At 43.1% G+C, this 14,133-nt stretch overlaps 1 protein-coding gene across 3 annotated transcripts in view; it reads right to left on the reverse strand.

Annotated features, from left to right (window-relative positions):
- THSD4 (thrombospondin type 1 domain containing 4) overlaps positions 1 to 14,133 on the reverse strand; it is a 274,230-nt gene that overhangs the window by 177,642 nt on the left and 82,455 nt on the right. For all 3 annotated transcript variants that reach the window (XM_068106810.2, XM_068106811.2, XM_068106812.2), the window contains exon 7: positions 11,243 to 11,379. In XM_068106810.2, coding sequence (XP_067962911.2) covers positions 11,243 to 11,379 — 137 coding nt within the window. The remainder of the gene's footprint in view (positions 1 to 11,242; positions 11,380 to 14,133) is intronic.

Below are 14,133 nucleotides of genomic sequence, written 5' to 3' on the forward strand. Positions count from 1 at the left end.
CCCGTTCGCGGCAAGCAGCGCGGGGCCCCCACCCGCGGCATGCTTGTCTGACATGCCGGCGGGAACGACACTCACCTGCGCTCCCATGTCGCACAGGTAACGGCGCCCGGAGAAGGTGTCCGTTATGAACAGCAGGCTGCTCGAACGGCCGGCGCTCATCGCCACTATTGAGCGCCGGCCCGGGCGTTTCCCGACCTGTTGAAGGAGCATGGCGGATGACACTGCCGAGCTTCGTGGCCGAACTTGGCGTGGAACCAGCACCAGGTGATGGAGCTGGAGGAGCGCGGCTGGCTCCGCCAGGCCGGTGGAGTTGGCGGGTTTCCCCACGGTGGCGGTTTTCGCCGCGGCGGTGGGCGGGGCGTGGCGGCGGTCACGAGGTGCGTATCAGCATGCTGCATATGCTGTATAAGGTGATGCTGTGGATCAGCAGCATCAGCAGCAGCATCAGCAGCATCAGCCACGAGGGCCATGACGGCCACGCCGACTCTCGCCCGCGTGTCCGAAGCGGCGAAGTACTTGTCCGCCTCGGCTGCCAATGCTCGGGGTTCCGTTAGCCCGGTCCCGGCCAATGCGAGGCGAACCTGCGCTGGAAGTTGGCGACGGAAAAGCGCCCGGAATAGAGAACCAGGGGCTTCGTCGCCCAACAGTGACAGCATATGGTCCATTCGGACCGACGGGCGCGTGTCACCGAGCTCGGGGAGATCCAGGAGGCGGTCGGCCCATGCGTCGTCCGTGAGGCCGAACGTGGCTAGGAGTAGCCGCTTGAGTGCCTCGTACTTGTGGCCGTCCGGTGGGTGGCGAAGGACGGACACAACTCGAGCGGCCGTGCCGGGCCTGAGGGAGGCGACGACGTGGCAATAGCGCGTGTCATCGCCGGTGAGGCGCCGAAGCTGAAATTGGGCTTCGGCCTGGACGAACCAGACTTCGGCCTGAGCCTCCCAAAATTCGGGAAGTTTGATGAAGTTGGCCATGGCAATGGCGTCGCGTGTGGAAGGATCGCTCCGGCAGATCCAACGTCGAGGGGGTCACCAGTAAAGCGCGGCGTTACGCGCGCTGCTTGCGAGCAAGGAGGAAGCGGACAAGCGGTAACTTATAAGAGTCTTTATTTCAGGAGCTCACTGTAACTCTGGCGCGCTCCGGGCTGCGCGCCCGGTGTATATCATGAGGCCACGCCTACCCCTCGGGCGTGGCCACCGCCCACTTGGTGCGCGGAATGATGTCACCACGCCAGTGGGCTTTTGTGTCCGCCACAGTACCATCATATGTATTGTTCATTTGATGCAAGTGACATTTTCATTGTACTTTCTTTAATAGTGTTGTTATTGTGTATGTGAGAGTTATTAATACAATTACTTGTTTTGTTGTACAAGTGCATTTGGTGGTTTTACCATGGTTTATTAGAACACTCAAAACTACAAATCTTTCTGCCAATCAAATTTTCGGTCAAAAATTTGGGATACAAATATCCCAAATTGTTCAGACCTGTGCCAGAGTTACAGCTCCATGAATACTGTGGACAGACACAGGATGTACAATCAGCGTACTGCGTTGCAGTTCAGTTTCAGAGCATGATCTCCGAGTGGAAGGAATCAATCGAGTTCTAAACAGGAAATATAAGTCAGCTATCAGCTAACAACCCGAACACTTCAATGACGAAAGATATCAACTCTGCTATCTGTCCCCAAATTAACCGTGGACAATGTCATCATGAAATGAAAGACAAGAGTCAACAACAACCATGACCACAAAATATCACCTAATGAGAACAATGCCAATGTGTTACCAATATGCCTCCACATAGTCCCACAACGGGTAGATGCCATCACTCTGTATATGTATGGGTAGTGGATCACGTTTGTGAAGTTTCGTGTTGATCAGATAAGATTCGTTTTTCTATCCAAGATGGCTGCCAAACTAAGTGACCCATGACATCATCATTTTCAAACTATATGCAACAGTGCTGTTCGATGATATTTGTGAAATTTTGCATCGATAGGGTGAGCGGGTTCAGAGATATAATTGTTTAATATTTTCCTTCAATCCAAAATGGCTGCCAAACAATGTGACCTGTGATGTCATAAATTTAATATTTCAATACAAAATGGGTTATAGATCATGTGCAATTTCAGATTTTTAGGATAAGGAATTTGATTAAAACATTTTTTGACTGGTATACCAGTTCAGCTATGATGTCATCATTATCATGCTATTGTTCCCCATTGGGAGTACTTGACAATGTGCCAAGTTTCAAATTTTTCCATTCAGCGGTTTCCGAGAATTTTTTATTATTATTTGCTTTTACTCCAATAAAAGTAAAAGCGTCTCAGGTTTTATCACCTGAGATATAAAGTCATAAGGTCAATGAAATGACCTGAGCTGCCAATCAGACCTGAGATATAAAGTCACCACCGTGGTCCCCTTTATCTGCCATACCACGTGACCTATGACGTCACAATTATCATAAAAGCATTCTGCATGGGTGTCACTCCTACCCTGAAATTTTCGTCTCAATCGGACATATGTCTTGCTGAGAAAAACGAGGTTTACCCGTGTGGATGGACGGACGGACGGACAGTCCAAAAACATAATGAGGCATACAAAGGGAACAGAACCCTAGAATGAACTGGTACAAGAAAACTAAAGTGACTTTTTCATTGCATGGATCCCCCATTAAGTGATGAAAATAAAGAGTGAAATAAAGTCAATAAGATGTCAGGCAAGAGCCAGTGGAGTTCATCAAAGCAAAGGTTGGCGAAATCCCGCAGAAACCTAGCTACCTGTGCACGCAAGTCATTCAAAAAAAAAAGATTCCTGTGCCATATTTTCACAGGTAATAAATGGCAGTGGACTGCACTCAACACAGTTCTTGGACCAAACCTAGAGTCATCGACCTTCGACGCCAGTACATGGGCATGTAAAAATAATGTTTCTAGTTTACAAAGGAAGATTGATGTATCTCCAGCTGGTGACATTGCTGGTGACCCCGGCACCCATGTGGATCGCAATCAGCATGCCAGGAACTCAAAATGAGGTCCACATGGCTTTGGGAAGTGAAAAGCTGTTGGGGCCTTCTGCAGCGGATTAAAAAGTGGAAACTGACACTGATTTGCAATCTTAATTCAAACAGTACCAAAAAAAACTGGAGAATTAATTCCAATACAATATTCACAATGGAAATTAACTGCAGGAGAGACCTAATCTTATTCTTTTTGATCTCATACTTTGTGGAGAACAAAATCAAAATACTGAAAAAAAACCCCCCACCTTCAGAGGCCATTTTTCCCCGCAGAGCAGGGGTTGGCCTTTTTCGGGCACCGTGGTCCCCTTTTTGAAGCAATGTTTTACAGCCGGATGCCCTTCCTGCCGCCAATCATGTTAGTCACCTCTTGCGACACACAGGGAATTACCAGTTAGCTGGTACTCAATTTGCCGACCTCAGAAGGATGAACAGGCTGAGTCAACCCCCCTGGTGTTAATTCAGTGATGACCGGGATTTGAACCCAGGATCCCAGGATCCCAAGATGGCACCCTAACCGCTAAGCCAACACCAGGCTAAAATCAAAATACTCAAATGTTGCAAAACTTTGTTTTACGTACAACGGGCATTTCCTGCACTGCTTATTTCGAAGAGCACTCAATTAAAGAAAAACAATTCCTTTAAAATCCTATAATTTATGTTGTGAACAATCGAGTCACGTGGGCATTCCTTGGACTAGTGCGCATATCTTGTTCCGGTAATGGTGTCCCATTCCGGTAAAGTTAAACTCCTTTAGCGAAGAGTGTGTGACTTATTGTTAGGGCTCTGAACAAATTACAAATTCCCACACCTTGAGTCGAGTAATCTGCGTCTGTTGAAGAGTTTCTCAATTTGACGTGAGCACCCTGAAACTTTCAAGGGAATGGGCTTCCATTGACATTGTTGACAAGTTGGGTCGCCCGATCAATATGGGATTATTTAGACTACGGTAAAGCATCAATAAGATTGTTGTTTGCTAAGATTAAGTTGAAAATAAGCAAAGGTCGTGGGAGCAGTGGAAAGGAGGGAACACACTAAGTGCAGTGTAGAGGGACACAACCGAGGGACAATTGGAGGAAGAATGGGCAAAGGAAGAAACACACAGAAAACTAGATGGTTTTCAAAGAATACTTACCCTGCGCAGTCAACTTGTTGTGAGCCAACTCTTCTGTTTTAGAACTTTTTTTTCTTTCTTTGATCCAATATGGCTGCCAGACTACGTGAGCGACGACATCATAAATTTATATTCTCTAATATAATTGCTGCATAGATCACGCTCAATTCATTTCAAACTGATCAGACTAAGCGTTGTCCCTTCCGAATTATGACGTCATAATTATGGCACCAATGACGTCATCATTAACACCTATTCCCCATATGGAGTTCTTTACAATGAGCCATGTTTCAATTTTTTCCATGGAGTGATTTCAGAGATATAGAGGTGCAACTTTTTTCGATTTTTTCCAAGATCGCGTCTGTACCACATGACCTATGACGTTATAATTATCATTAAAAAGTTCTACAGGAGCCGCACATATTCTAACAGTTGCAGAGGAATTTTTGTTTTATTCATACTGATCAGATCAAGCGTTGTACTTGTCGAATTATGACGTCATAATTAAGGCACCGATGACATCACCATCAACATCTTATTCCCCATGGTGAGTACTTGACAATGAGCCATGTCTATATTTTTTCCATTGAGCGGTTTGGGAGATATAGAGGTGTAACGTTTTTACAAGATGGCGTCCGTACCACGTGACCTATGACGTCATAATTATGAATAAAAAATTCTACAGGCGGAGGCGCTTCCTGTGCCCAAACCGATGAACGGTTTGGTTGGGAGATGAGTGGTGCTTTGACTGCACATGCGCGTTTGCAGGTTGATACCTAACCTAATGCATTCAAATGTTTATTTCTGTCTGCAGAATGAGAATTCAAATCCAAAAGGTCCACAGTGTACACGGGACTACATTCAGACTAACGAGTGGTCGCACAATCCAGTAGATCTTAAACACAGAAACACATGTCCCATAAAATGATAAATGTCCCATAAAATGTCACAAACAGATGTCACAAATTAAGTAGGGGTCACCGAAGCCCAATAACGTGTGTGGCCACCTTGCGCTCTGCGATTTGTCTGGACGGTAGTCATCGAGGCATTGACAGACACAGCCATCTCACCATGGCTTGTGGGATGACTGTCCATTGGTGGTGCAAAGCATGTCCAATGGGTTTCATGTCCGGCTCTCTGGCAAGCTAGTCATACCTGTGTGACCTTGGCAATGTGGGGCCGAGCATGGTCTTGTTGGCCCACAAGTTGTCTGTTGATGGCATGTTGTCTGACCATCGGTAGGGGGGGGATGTCTGCAGGATTATGTGAGCCTTGAGCACTGAGATTTCTCTGGACAGCAATGCGCGGTTATCGGAATTGGATATTAGTTGCTCCCCACACCAACACTCCACCAACACCAAAATGGTCTGCTTCAATGATACAGTAATGTGCTAGCCGATAACTCCAACATCGGCAAAAATGTTGACATCCATCGGGAAAACTCAGATCAAGTCTCGACTCATCGGAGAAGATCAAGCCATCTTATGTGTCCCAGATTACCAATCAAGCATTTGCCACTCATTGTTGTCATGCAAGACAACGCCTATGCGTCAGGATCTGGTCTTCATATGGTTGATGGCATCTTCATATGGACCATCGGAGGCAAGATGACTTCGGACATTCTTTTTGCTAATGTTGCTTGCCCTGTCCCAACGACGCTTGCCCTGTCCCTGTCCCACGGGCAGTATTTGTAGCCATATTTAACAGATTGAGCAGCTGCTGGAGGCAGATGTTCTAGTCTTGCCTTACTGCAGTCACACGTGGAACACCAGGACATGGACGATCATCAACATACCCAGTTCAAAAAGTTATACAATTAAGTTACTCACAATAGTGTCTCTCTGTGTCCTTATTCAAGGTGTTGCAGTGTTCACGTGTGCCAAGTTTCACCTTTCCGTTTACACATATCCAATAAAATTCCTTTTACCAAACAAAGGGCAGTGTATTCTCTTGCTTGGAAAATCTGACACAGAATGTGCTGGTGCAACCTGTTAGCCATCACTAGAAGTCTGTCAGACAATATCTTTCAGACAATCCATCACTGGAAGAACAGGTTCCATGGTGTATGCTTCCAAACGGCAAGGATTACACCGGTGGGTTTTTCCTTTTGCCTTCCAAGCGGCAGTCAGTGCAGGAGATTTTAATTTAAGTTGTTGTTGGTATTATTGTTGTATATCCCTGGACAGTTCTCTTGAACAAGCCCACAAGATGGAGACAGACGATTGACCTCCCAGGAGCGACCCAGAGATCCTTGGCCTCAACATCCTTCTGATGGATGGTACACACATCGATACCTCACTCTGCCTGTCAAACACCAGGATAACAGTTTAGAGGATATCCTGCTTGCTCATATTATCATAAACTACACCGAAATATTTAGGGAAAATTTTTCAGCCAAAATTTTTATTTCAATAAGGTTTATTGATAATTAAGTCAAACTATTAATATACAGGATAAAATAGGACAGTTGCGTACATCACTTTGGCAACGAAAACTTGGATTATCCTTGTTTTCTTTTTCTGCAGCTTCTGCAACTCCTGAAAGACCTCCAGTGATGGCTAACAGGTTGCACCAGCAGGTTCTGCGTCAGATTTTCCAAGCAATGGAATACACTGCCCTTTGTTTGGTATAAGGAATTTTATTTGATATATTTAAACAGAAAGGTGAAACTTGGCACACGTGAACACTGCAACACCTTGAATAAGTAAAACTCCAAGGCCCTTCTGCCAATTTTGAAGTCTTTATCCAAAAGAGAAATGCTCATGGCCTGATTTCAATCTTGCTACACCTGGACGGCACATCAGTTTTGGATATTGTGTTAACTTTTAAAACTTTCAACAATTGGACTGTGGATGGCATGTTCAAACATTCTCAGGATGAGAAATTTACAGGAGTCTAAAAAATGCCAAAGTTTTTATTTTCTGGTGTCTTTTTGCTCAATTGTAACCTATATGGGAGAGAAGTAGTTCCTTACCGATTATATTACCTTGATATTGCCTTTAAGTACCACACATAGCTTTGTAATCCTTTAGAAAAGAAGACGGTGTTTGGTTGGGTTAAGAATGATATTTGTATCCCATTATAAACTAGTATGTTTTCATCGTTCTTAAAGGATAGTACAGTACTAATTGGTACTATATCAACACTATCACATATCCCACATCACATTTTTTGGGGTGCCATACTGGGGTTTCCATGGGTAAATAGACCCATCTTCTCCTGGCCAAAGATAGGGCAGGAAGTTTTAAATTATTTAATTGTTTGAGGTTCCGATGAAAACTCGTCAAATCTTCATTGGAAGCCCCCGGAGGATCTTACATCCAGCAGATATCAAAACCAGCAGACAGGACCAGAAATCTATGCTGATAATGAGATCCGAGAATAAGATGAGCAAAGAACTCGTGGAAATTTTGCATGATAAGTCAAGGAAATGAAAAGTAAAAACGTGGAACGAGTTACAAATCTAAAGATCAGCAAAAGCATTTGGTTGGGGTTTAAGATGTAAAGAATTATTGCTAAAAACTTACTGAAATATTGTGTGGATATTCCTGATCTGACAGGATCGTGTAGAGGTAGCACTCTGACATTTGAGCTGTCGAGTCTGGGTTAGATTCTTGACTCGACGATCAACGGTTGGATTGGCATGTCCCAGGAAGAGTGTTGCACCACAAACTGCGCTCCTCACATGGATGTAAAGCTAGGAGTCCCAACTTCGAGCATTAGCTGGTGGGTGTTAGGATCTCGCATTGTCTTTTGCACAGACTAGCCGAGTTATTGCTGTTACCCTGAGCAAATTACAAATTCCTGCCCAAATCAACTTCAGTTGAAAGTCTTACACGATGTCAAAGACTTGGGATAAAAAAACAACCTCCCCAGCCGACACCATAAGAAGGTGGGAATAAATGCGGCCATTAAAATAGTAATAGTAATAACAGTAGTAGTAGTTATAGTAGATGTGGTTCTGTGAATAGTCATTCCCCTGCACTCACGAAGCGAAAGGCAGGGTTAAGCCATCGGTTAGGTCCGTACGTATGTGTGTATGTATGTCGTACGTAGTATGGCGTAGAGTCCCTGTATATAGAGAGTTGTGTCAACTCAAATTTGGACGCCATTTTGTGTCTAAGTGTGTCGGATTAGATATACATGTACATTCGTGATATGGGGTGATATATTCTAAACCTGCTAAAAAAAAATTTACTACACATATTTAGTCTTATTATTACATACAGGTGATATTTGTTTTGTCAAAAACTCAGCTATTGCCGTGAAAAAGAGCTGTGTGGTGATATTAAAAGTGGTATGGCAATGCATATTACAAGCCAACACTGCATATAAGAGCTAACATTATAAGTAAGACAAACCAATGCTGTCGTTCTCTGAATTTTAATAACTTTTAGAAAGGAGTGTGGGCATATCCAATATTTTTTAAAGGGTGCCGAGAGCAATTCCGGTGTAGGACTTCCAGCCGACATATAGTCTAACACACTTAAAACAAATTCTGTACGTGGTATTGCCATATTTCTATAGTGTACAACTTTAGTTTCATCGACATTTATATTCAATTTCCATTGTAATGATTTAACAAGCTGCAAGTCAGCTTCTGTCTCTGACATAAGGAAAACGTCATCGGCATCTAGTAAGATTGAAACGTTCATTTATTACTACACCCTTGCCCAGAACTCTGATGGATATTGCCTGATCGATTAATATGTTTCATAGCTGGCGACTTAATTAACACTTAATTTTCGACTGCGCCAAGCCGTAATTAAACAGAGAAAAAACTTTAAAAAATACCTGCAGTGTGCACGGTTCGTCTAGTCGAACAGATATGGAAAAGCACAGATACGACGTCGTATTCACCATAGCATCTTATATTTCCCAGATTGGTTTGAACAACCAAAAGCAGAACAACCAGTCATTTTGTTTGGCAATAAACAACATTCCCGTACCAAGCTGACGTTCACGCACGGTGAAGTTAGACACAAAATGGCGCCACGAAATCACGTGACCAGAAATCTCGGGTCAGCGCATGGCGCAACTCTCTTTATACAGGGACTCTAGTATGGCATACGTGCGTGTTTCCATTTTTTTAATTAATTTTCTTGGCAACCATTGGTCCGATTGAGACAAATCTTCCAACAAAGGAGAGCCTCCTTGTGTATATTTTTTGTGATAATTATGACGACATAGATTACATGGAACATGCGCCATCTTGGAAAAACTTTGCACCTCCATATCTTCTAAACCCCTCCGTGGAAAAAATTGAAATGTGACTCATTCAAATTTAAATATTAGAGTCAGATAACAACACCTGGCAAACCAAAAACACCGAAAACAACACCTGGCAAAGGGCGGATGAGCTTCCGCAGGGAGCCAACGGCTATGCAGTGAGGAGATGGTGTCTCCTAAAAAAACACCCATCCGGTTTGGACCAGTTCAAGTCACACCAAAGACTTTAAAAATGGTACGTGCTGCTTCCTTGCTTGAAAAGGATAGAGCACGGACAATCCCCATGGATTGGCATCCAAGGGGAGGAGGAAATTCCTCTTGGAGAAATGCTCCGCTGAGTTTTGGTGAGAAAAGCGGCGCCATTGTTATGACGTCGCTGGTACCCAGAGTATCCCGGGAAGTGACGGTAGTGACGGCACTACCCCTCAAGCTCCGTGGCTGGGTTAAGTGTTTGTCTTGCAATATGTCCTTGTGTGTGGTAAGTGTGTCAGCTCTATTATGAGCCTTACCCCAAGTATTTTTTTAAAATGTAAAGAACTCCGCTTGGGGATCAAGTGTTGTTAACGATGACGTATTTGGTGCCTTAATTATGATGTCATAATTCAACAAGTACAATGCTTAGTTTAATCAGCTTGAAATTTCTTGAGCGTGATCTATGCAACAATTATATCAGAGAATGTACATTTATGACGTCATTGGTCACGTGATCAAGCAGCCTTATTGCATCAAAGAAAAAAACCCCCTAAAAACAGAAGAGTTGGTTCGCACCAAGTTGACTGTGTGGGTAAGTATTATATGAATACCATATAGTTGTTCAATGAACGAAAGGGCATGCCACAAAAAACAAGGTGCGGAAGGCCACAAGCAATCTTTGGACATTCAGTCTCAAAAATGATATATTAATCAGATGCAATTTAATATAAAATTAAGAAAAATATTGCTATTGCTGGTGATCGTGATTGTGCGATTATTTTGATTATTGTTTTTTATTATTATTTGAACTATTGTACAACTGCGTATGCAAGCGAGATACAAATGAGGGTTGCACGTACAGTATCACAAAATCACAAATATCTTTGTGTTCATAACAAAATAGCACAATCAGCTGAATAAATGTTTTTGTTTTCATCCTGTTCTTGTGTACCTCTCAAAACAAACGAAACAAGTACTTCACAGCTTTTAATTAAAGCCATGAACACAAATCGTATTCAATTTCACATTTCAATTCAAGGTGTGTGTGTTCAACGACAACAAAGACACATTGAGCTTTGCAATTAGTTCAGCTCTGTTGCAGTGCCAGGCGAAGAAAGGCAACCTGTGCCATTCTGGACACGAGTGGCTCAAATAGTATCAAATTAAATCCCCAGTGTCCGAGGAAGGAAGGAAGGAAAGGGCCTTTGAGGTATGAACAAGTTAGGTAACATACACACTCATGAAATTTCAGCATTTTTCATCCTGGAGAGTAAAGCGATTGCAACTCACAAGATAATGGAATAAGTTGAGTGTTCAAAGGTAAATGGATGAAAAAATAGTTGCGGAAGGATACAACGAAGAGAGGTTGTAAATTTGGTTAAATTTCTAGGCTCAGTAATCAAAGAAATGGAAAATCACTCACTGACCTGTCCTTTTCCACATGGGCCATTTATTATCCTGGGAGAGAATTCCAGAAGCTATTCTAAATACTTCATAAAATCTTACTTGCCAGCACAAATCCCACCAAATGACCCTGGGTTATATACAGGACAGGCTAGCTCTATGATTAACCCCAGCAGCATTCCTCTACCTGGTGCATCCACTATTTAAATGTCACTGACGTTTTGCAGTTCTTTTTTCACCGTCCTCATATATTCCCACTTCAACAGCATATAACAATTCTTCCTCACCTTGCATGTTCCCTGCAAACACACTTTGCTGCCACCAGGTTCGCACAGCGCTCCATCCTCCACCCGTTCTGCGTGCCGCACATAGAAGCGGTATCCCACCGCACGGCAGTTCAGTTCACACTTCTGCTCTTTTCTGACTGTTGGGAAATATGGGACACAGCATGGACGAGGTCAATGGCAATGGTCCGTAGTCATATTCCGACCCCTCACCCAAACAGTAGTCAGCCGCTTGACTAAGCATAAAGAATGTAGTCTTTACAAGATGTTGAACCACTTTTTCTTTTTTAAATAGTAGAATATAAACAACTAGCAGTGACCAGAAGAACATCCATGAAAAGTAAAATGTTCCTTAAAGTTCTGAACATCCTCCAGGACCTCTCACAAACCCCAAGTCATCAAACCACCCACATAAAGCCACATGCTGACGTGTCAAGCTCCAACAACCACCTCACACAAAAAGGTGAGTTGCTTTTCTGTTTGTTTTTGATCTTCCTGATTTGAGCTCCCAAGGTTAACCACAAAACACCTGAATAGGGGTTTTAAACAGTCATGAGGAGGTAATTTGTCCCTTTATTGGCGTGCTGCACTCCCGAGTTAATTTCTTTACAAACCCGAGGTAATTTTTTTTACTACAGCTTCACTTCTTCTCCTTTAGATCCTTTACACGCTTAAGATCCCTTACTATGGGGGGTATAGAGAGAGGAGTAGTCAGCAGTCAGCCGGTCGGGAGCTGAAGAAACGATGTGGAGAGGGATAAGTGCCTGGAGATGGTCGGTTGGTATGAAAATAACTTTGATGATCTTCCATCAGGTGGTAGGGCCAAAACGTGCCTAAATCAGTTTCCCAGCCGATCTTTCATAAAATCACCATTGCTCGCAAGGAGCACTTCAGAGGTAAAACAAGCAGAGTTTGGGACCCACCAACAGCTCGTTGCCTGGGTGCGAACACCATGCAAAAGCTGGATTTATCTTGTCACCCTAATCTAACTAATCTAACAATGTCACCCTAATCCTAATCTAACAGTCCGCGCTGCGCTCGTCATCTCTCCCGGGACGCACGGTGGCTTGGAGACGCCGATGCGAACAGACATTCGTCTAAAGCTATTGGATGACATCAGCTCAGCTGAGCGAATACAAGGTGGATGTGTGATGTGTTAAGTGACTTTTTAAAGATATCCGAGGACGTGAATGCATGCATGCATAGTATAGACTATAGGGGATAAGTGAGAATTTGATTGCTTGTACATATATGCTTTGCTAATTGCTTATTGCAAATACATGCTTGCTCTGTGAATACATGCAATCTTTAACACATGGTTAAAATGCATTCATGTCTTCACTCATCCTGTCTGTCTCGATGGTGGAATATCACAACTGGTAATTGGTTAATCAAGATTGGGCAATAGATAAGAATGCAGCACGTTACGTTACTGCCTGCATGATACCCCTTTTGTGACGATAACCTCACCGGTCAGGTAACACGGCTTTGGACCTGGTACCCCGCTCGAGGTTAGCGGTATGAAAGGTGATCGTGGTCTTTAAAGACTCGCCATCCCTCTGGAGTTATCCACAGGCGACGACCATCACGATATATACATATACAATATTGTCTGAGACACTGTTGCTGTGTGTGGATGTGGTTCATCATTGGCTGATGCCCTGTGAGCTGATTAATTTGGGTAATCCCTTTACTAATCCCTTGCACAAGACAGACACCTGAAGCATGTTCCGTTAGTAGGTAGCTCGTGTACTGCTGAGTAAGCGGCTCGCTTGATTCAAAGTGCTCAAGCCAGCACTGCAAAGGAACGGAGTGCTCGGCACTGTCTCCTTAACAACATGGCGGTCTCCAATGCAATCTAATGTAAACAATATATTGTGGTACTCGAGCAAATGCTGCCCGGACTGTCATTTTCAGTTTTATCGACCCTCATGTGATAACAACATCCACAAACTAATTCATTGTTTACAGAGAGTAGTTACAGAGAGTACGAGGAAGAGGAAAAGATGGGGAGTCTTTGGGGAGTCAGAATAAAGAAATGAGGAGTCAGAAGGGGGAACCCCATGCCAAGCTTATCTATGAACCAGCCACTGTGCATTTTAGCATTGGGGTGGAGGGGTTTTGCACATTTTAAAGAATTAGAATGAAAAGTAGAAGTAACAATAAAAGTATGAAATGCACATTTCAATATCGTCCTCTGAGATAGCAAAATTGAAGAATTAGCAACTGATCGTTTTGAGTTTGACTATGCTGGCAATTTTTGCGAACATACGAAGATGTTCCGTTTGCTTACCGCTCGCCAAACACATTTTAATCGCTTTCCGAGTGGCTTGCCAAGAGGATTATAAAGCGGTTGATATGGAACGGCTGGCTTGGAAGGTGATGGCAAGCAAGAGGAGGCCACTTGATAACATAACATGCCCTGGATGTTTGCTGCCTAAATTTGGCCTGTTTGGCTATTCATGGGATTAAATCCCAGTGTGTATAGTTCCTGTTCAGGATGGCTTGCAGTTTTGGGAGAAGACTATAAACGAAACGATGTGTTAGCATACTTATGATCCTAGGAGGACAAAGCAGCTTACTTGGCGATTTCATATTCGTGTTAATGTAAGCAGGATTACCAGCAGACTACTGGACCAAATAGACTGCTGATGCGACACAAAATGCTTAACCATCATCCACATTTCTCGGATACCATTCCACTAAAGTACATTTGGAATGAAGGAAAATGATGGTTTACAAATTATTGTTTAAAAAAAAAAAAAAACCCATAAAAACAATATATATATATATATATATATATATATATATATATATATATATATATATATATATATATATATATATATAATTATATTGTTTGCCTTTAGGATCCCTTTTTTGGGTTTATATAT

The sequence above is a fragment of the Myxine glutinosa genome, chromosome 2 (assembly GCF_964187855.1).
Source record: "Myxine glutinosa chromosome 2, kmMyxGlut1.1, whole genome shotgun sequence".
In the NCBI taxonomy this organism is placed as follows: Eukaryota; Metazoa; Chordata; class Myxini; order Myxiniformes; family Myxinidae; genus Myxine; species Myxine glutinosa.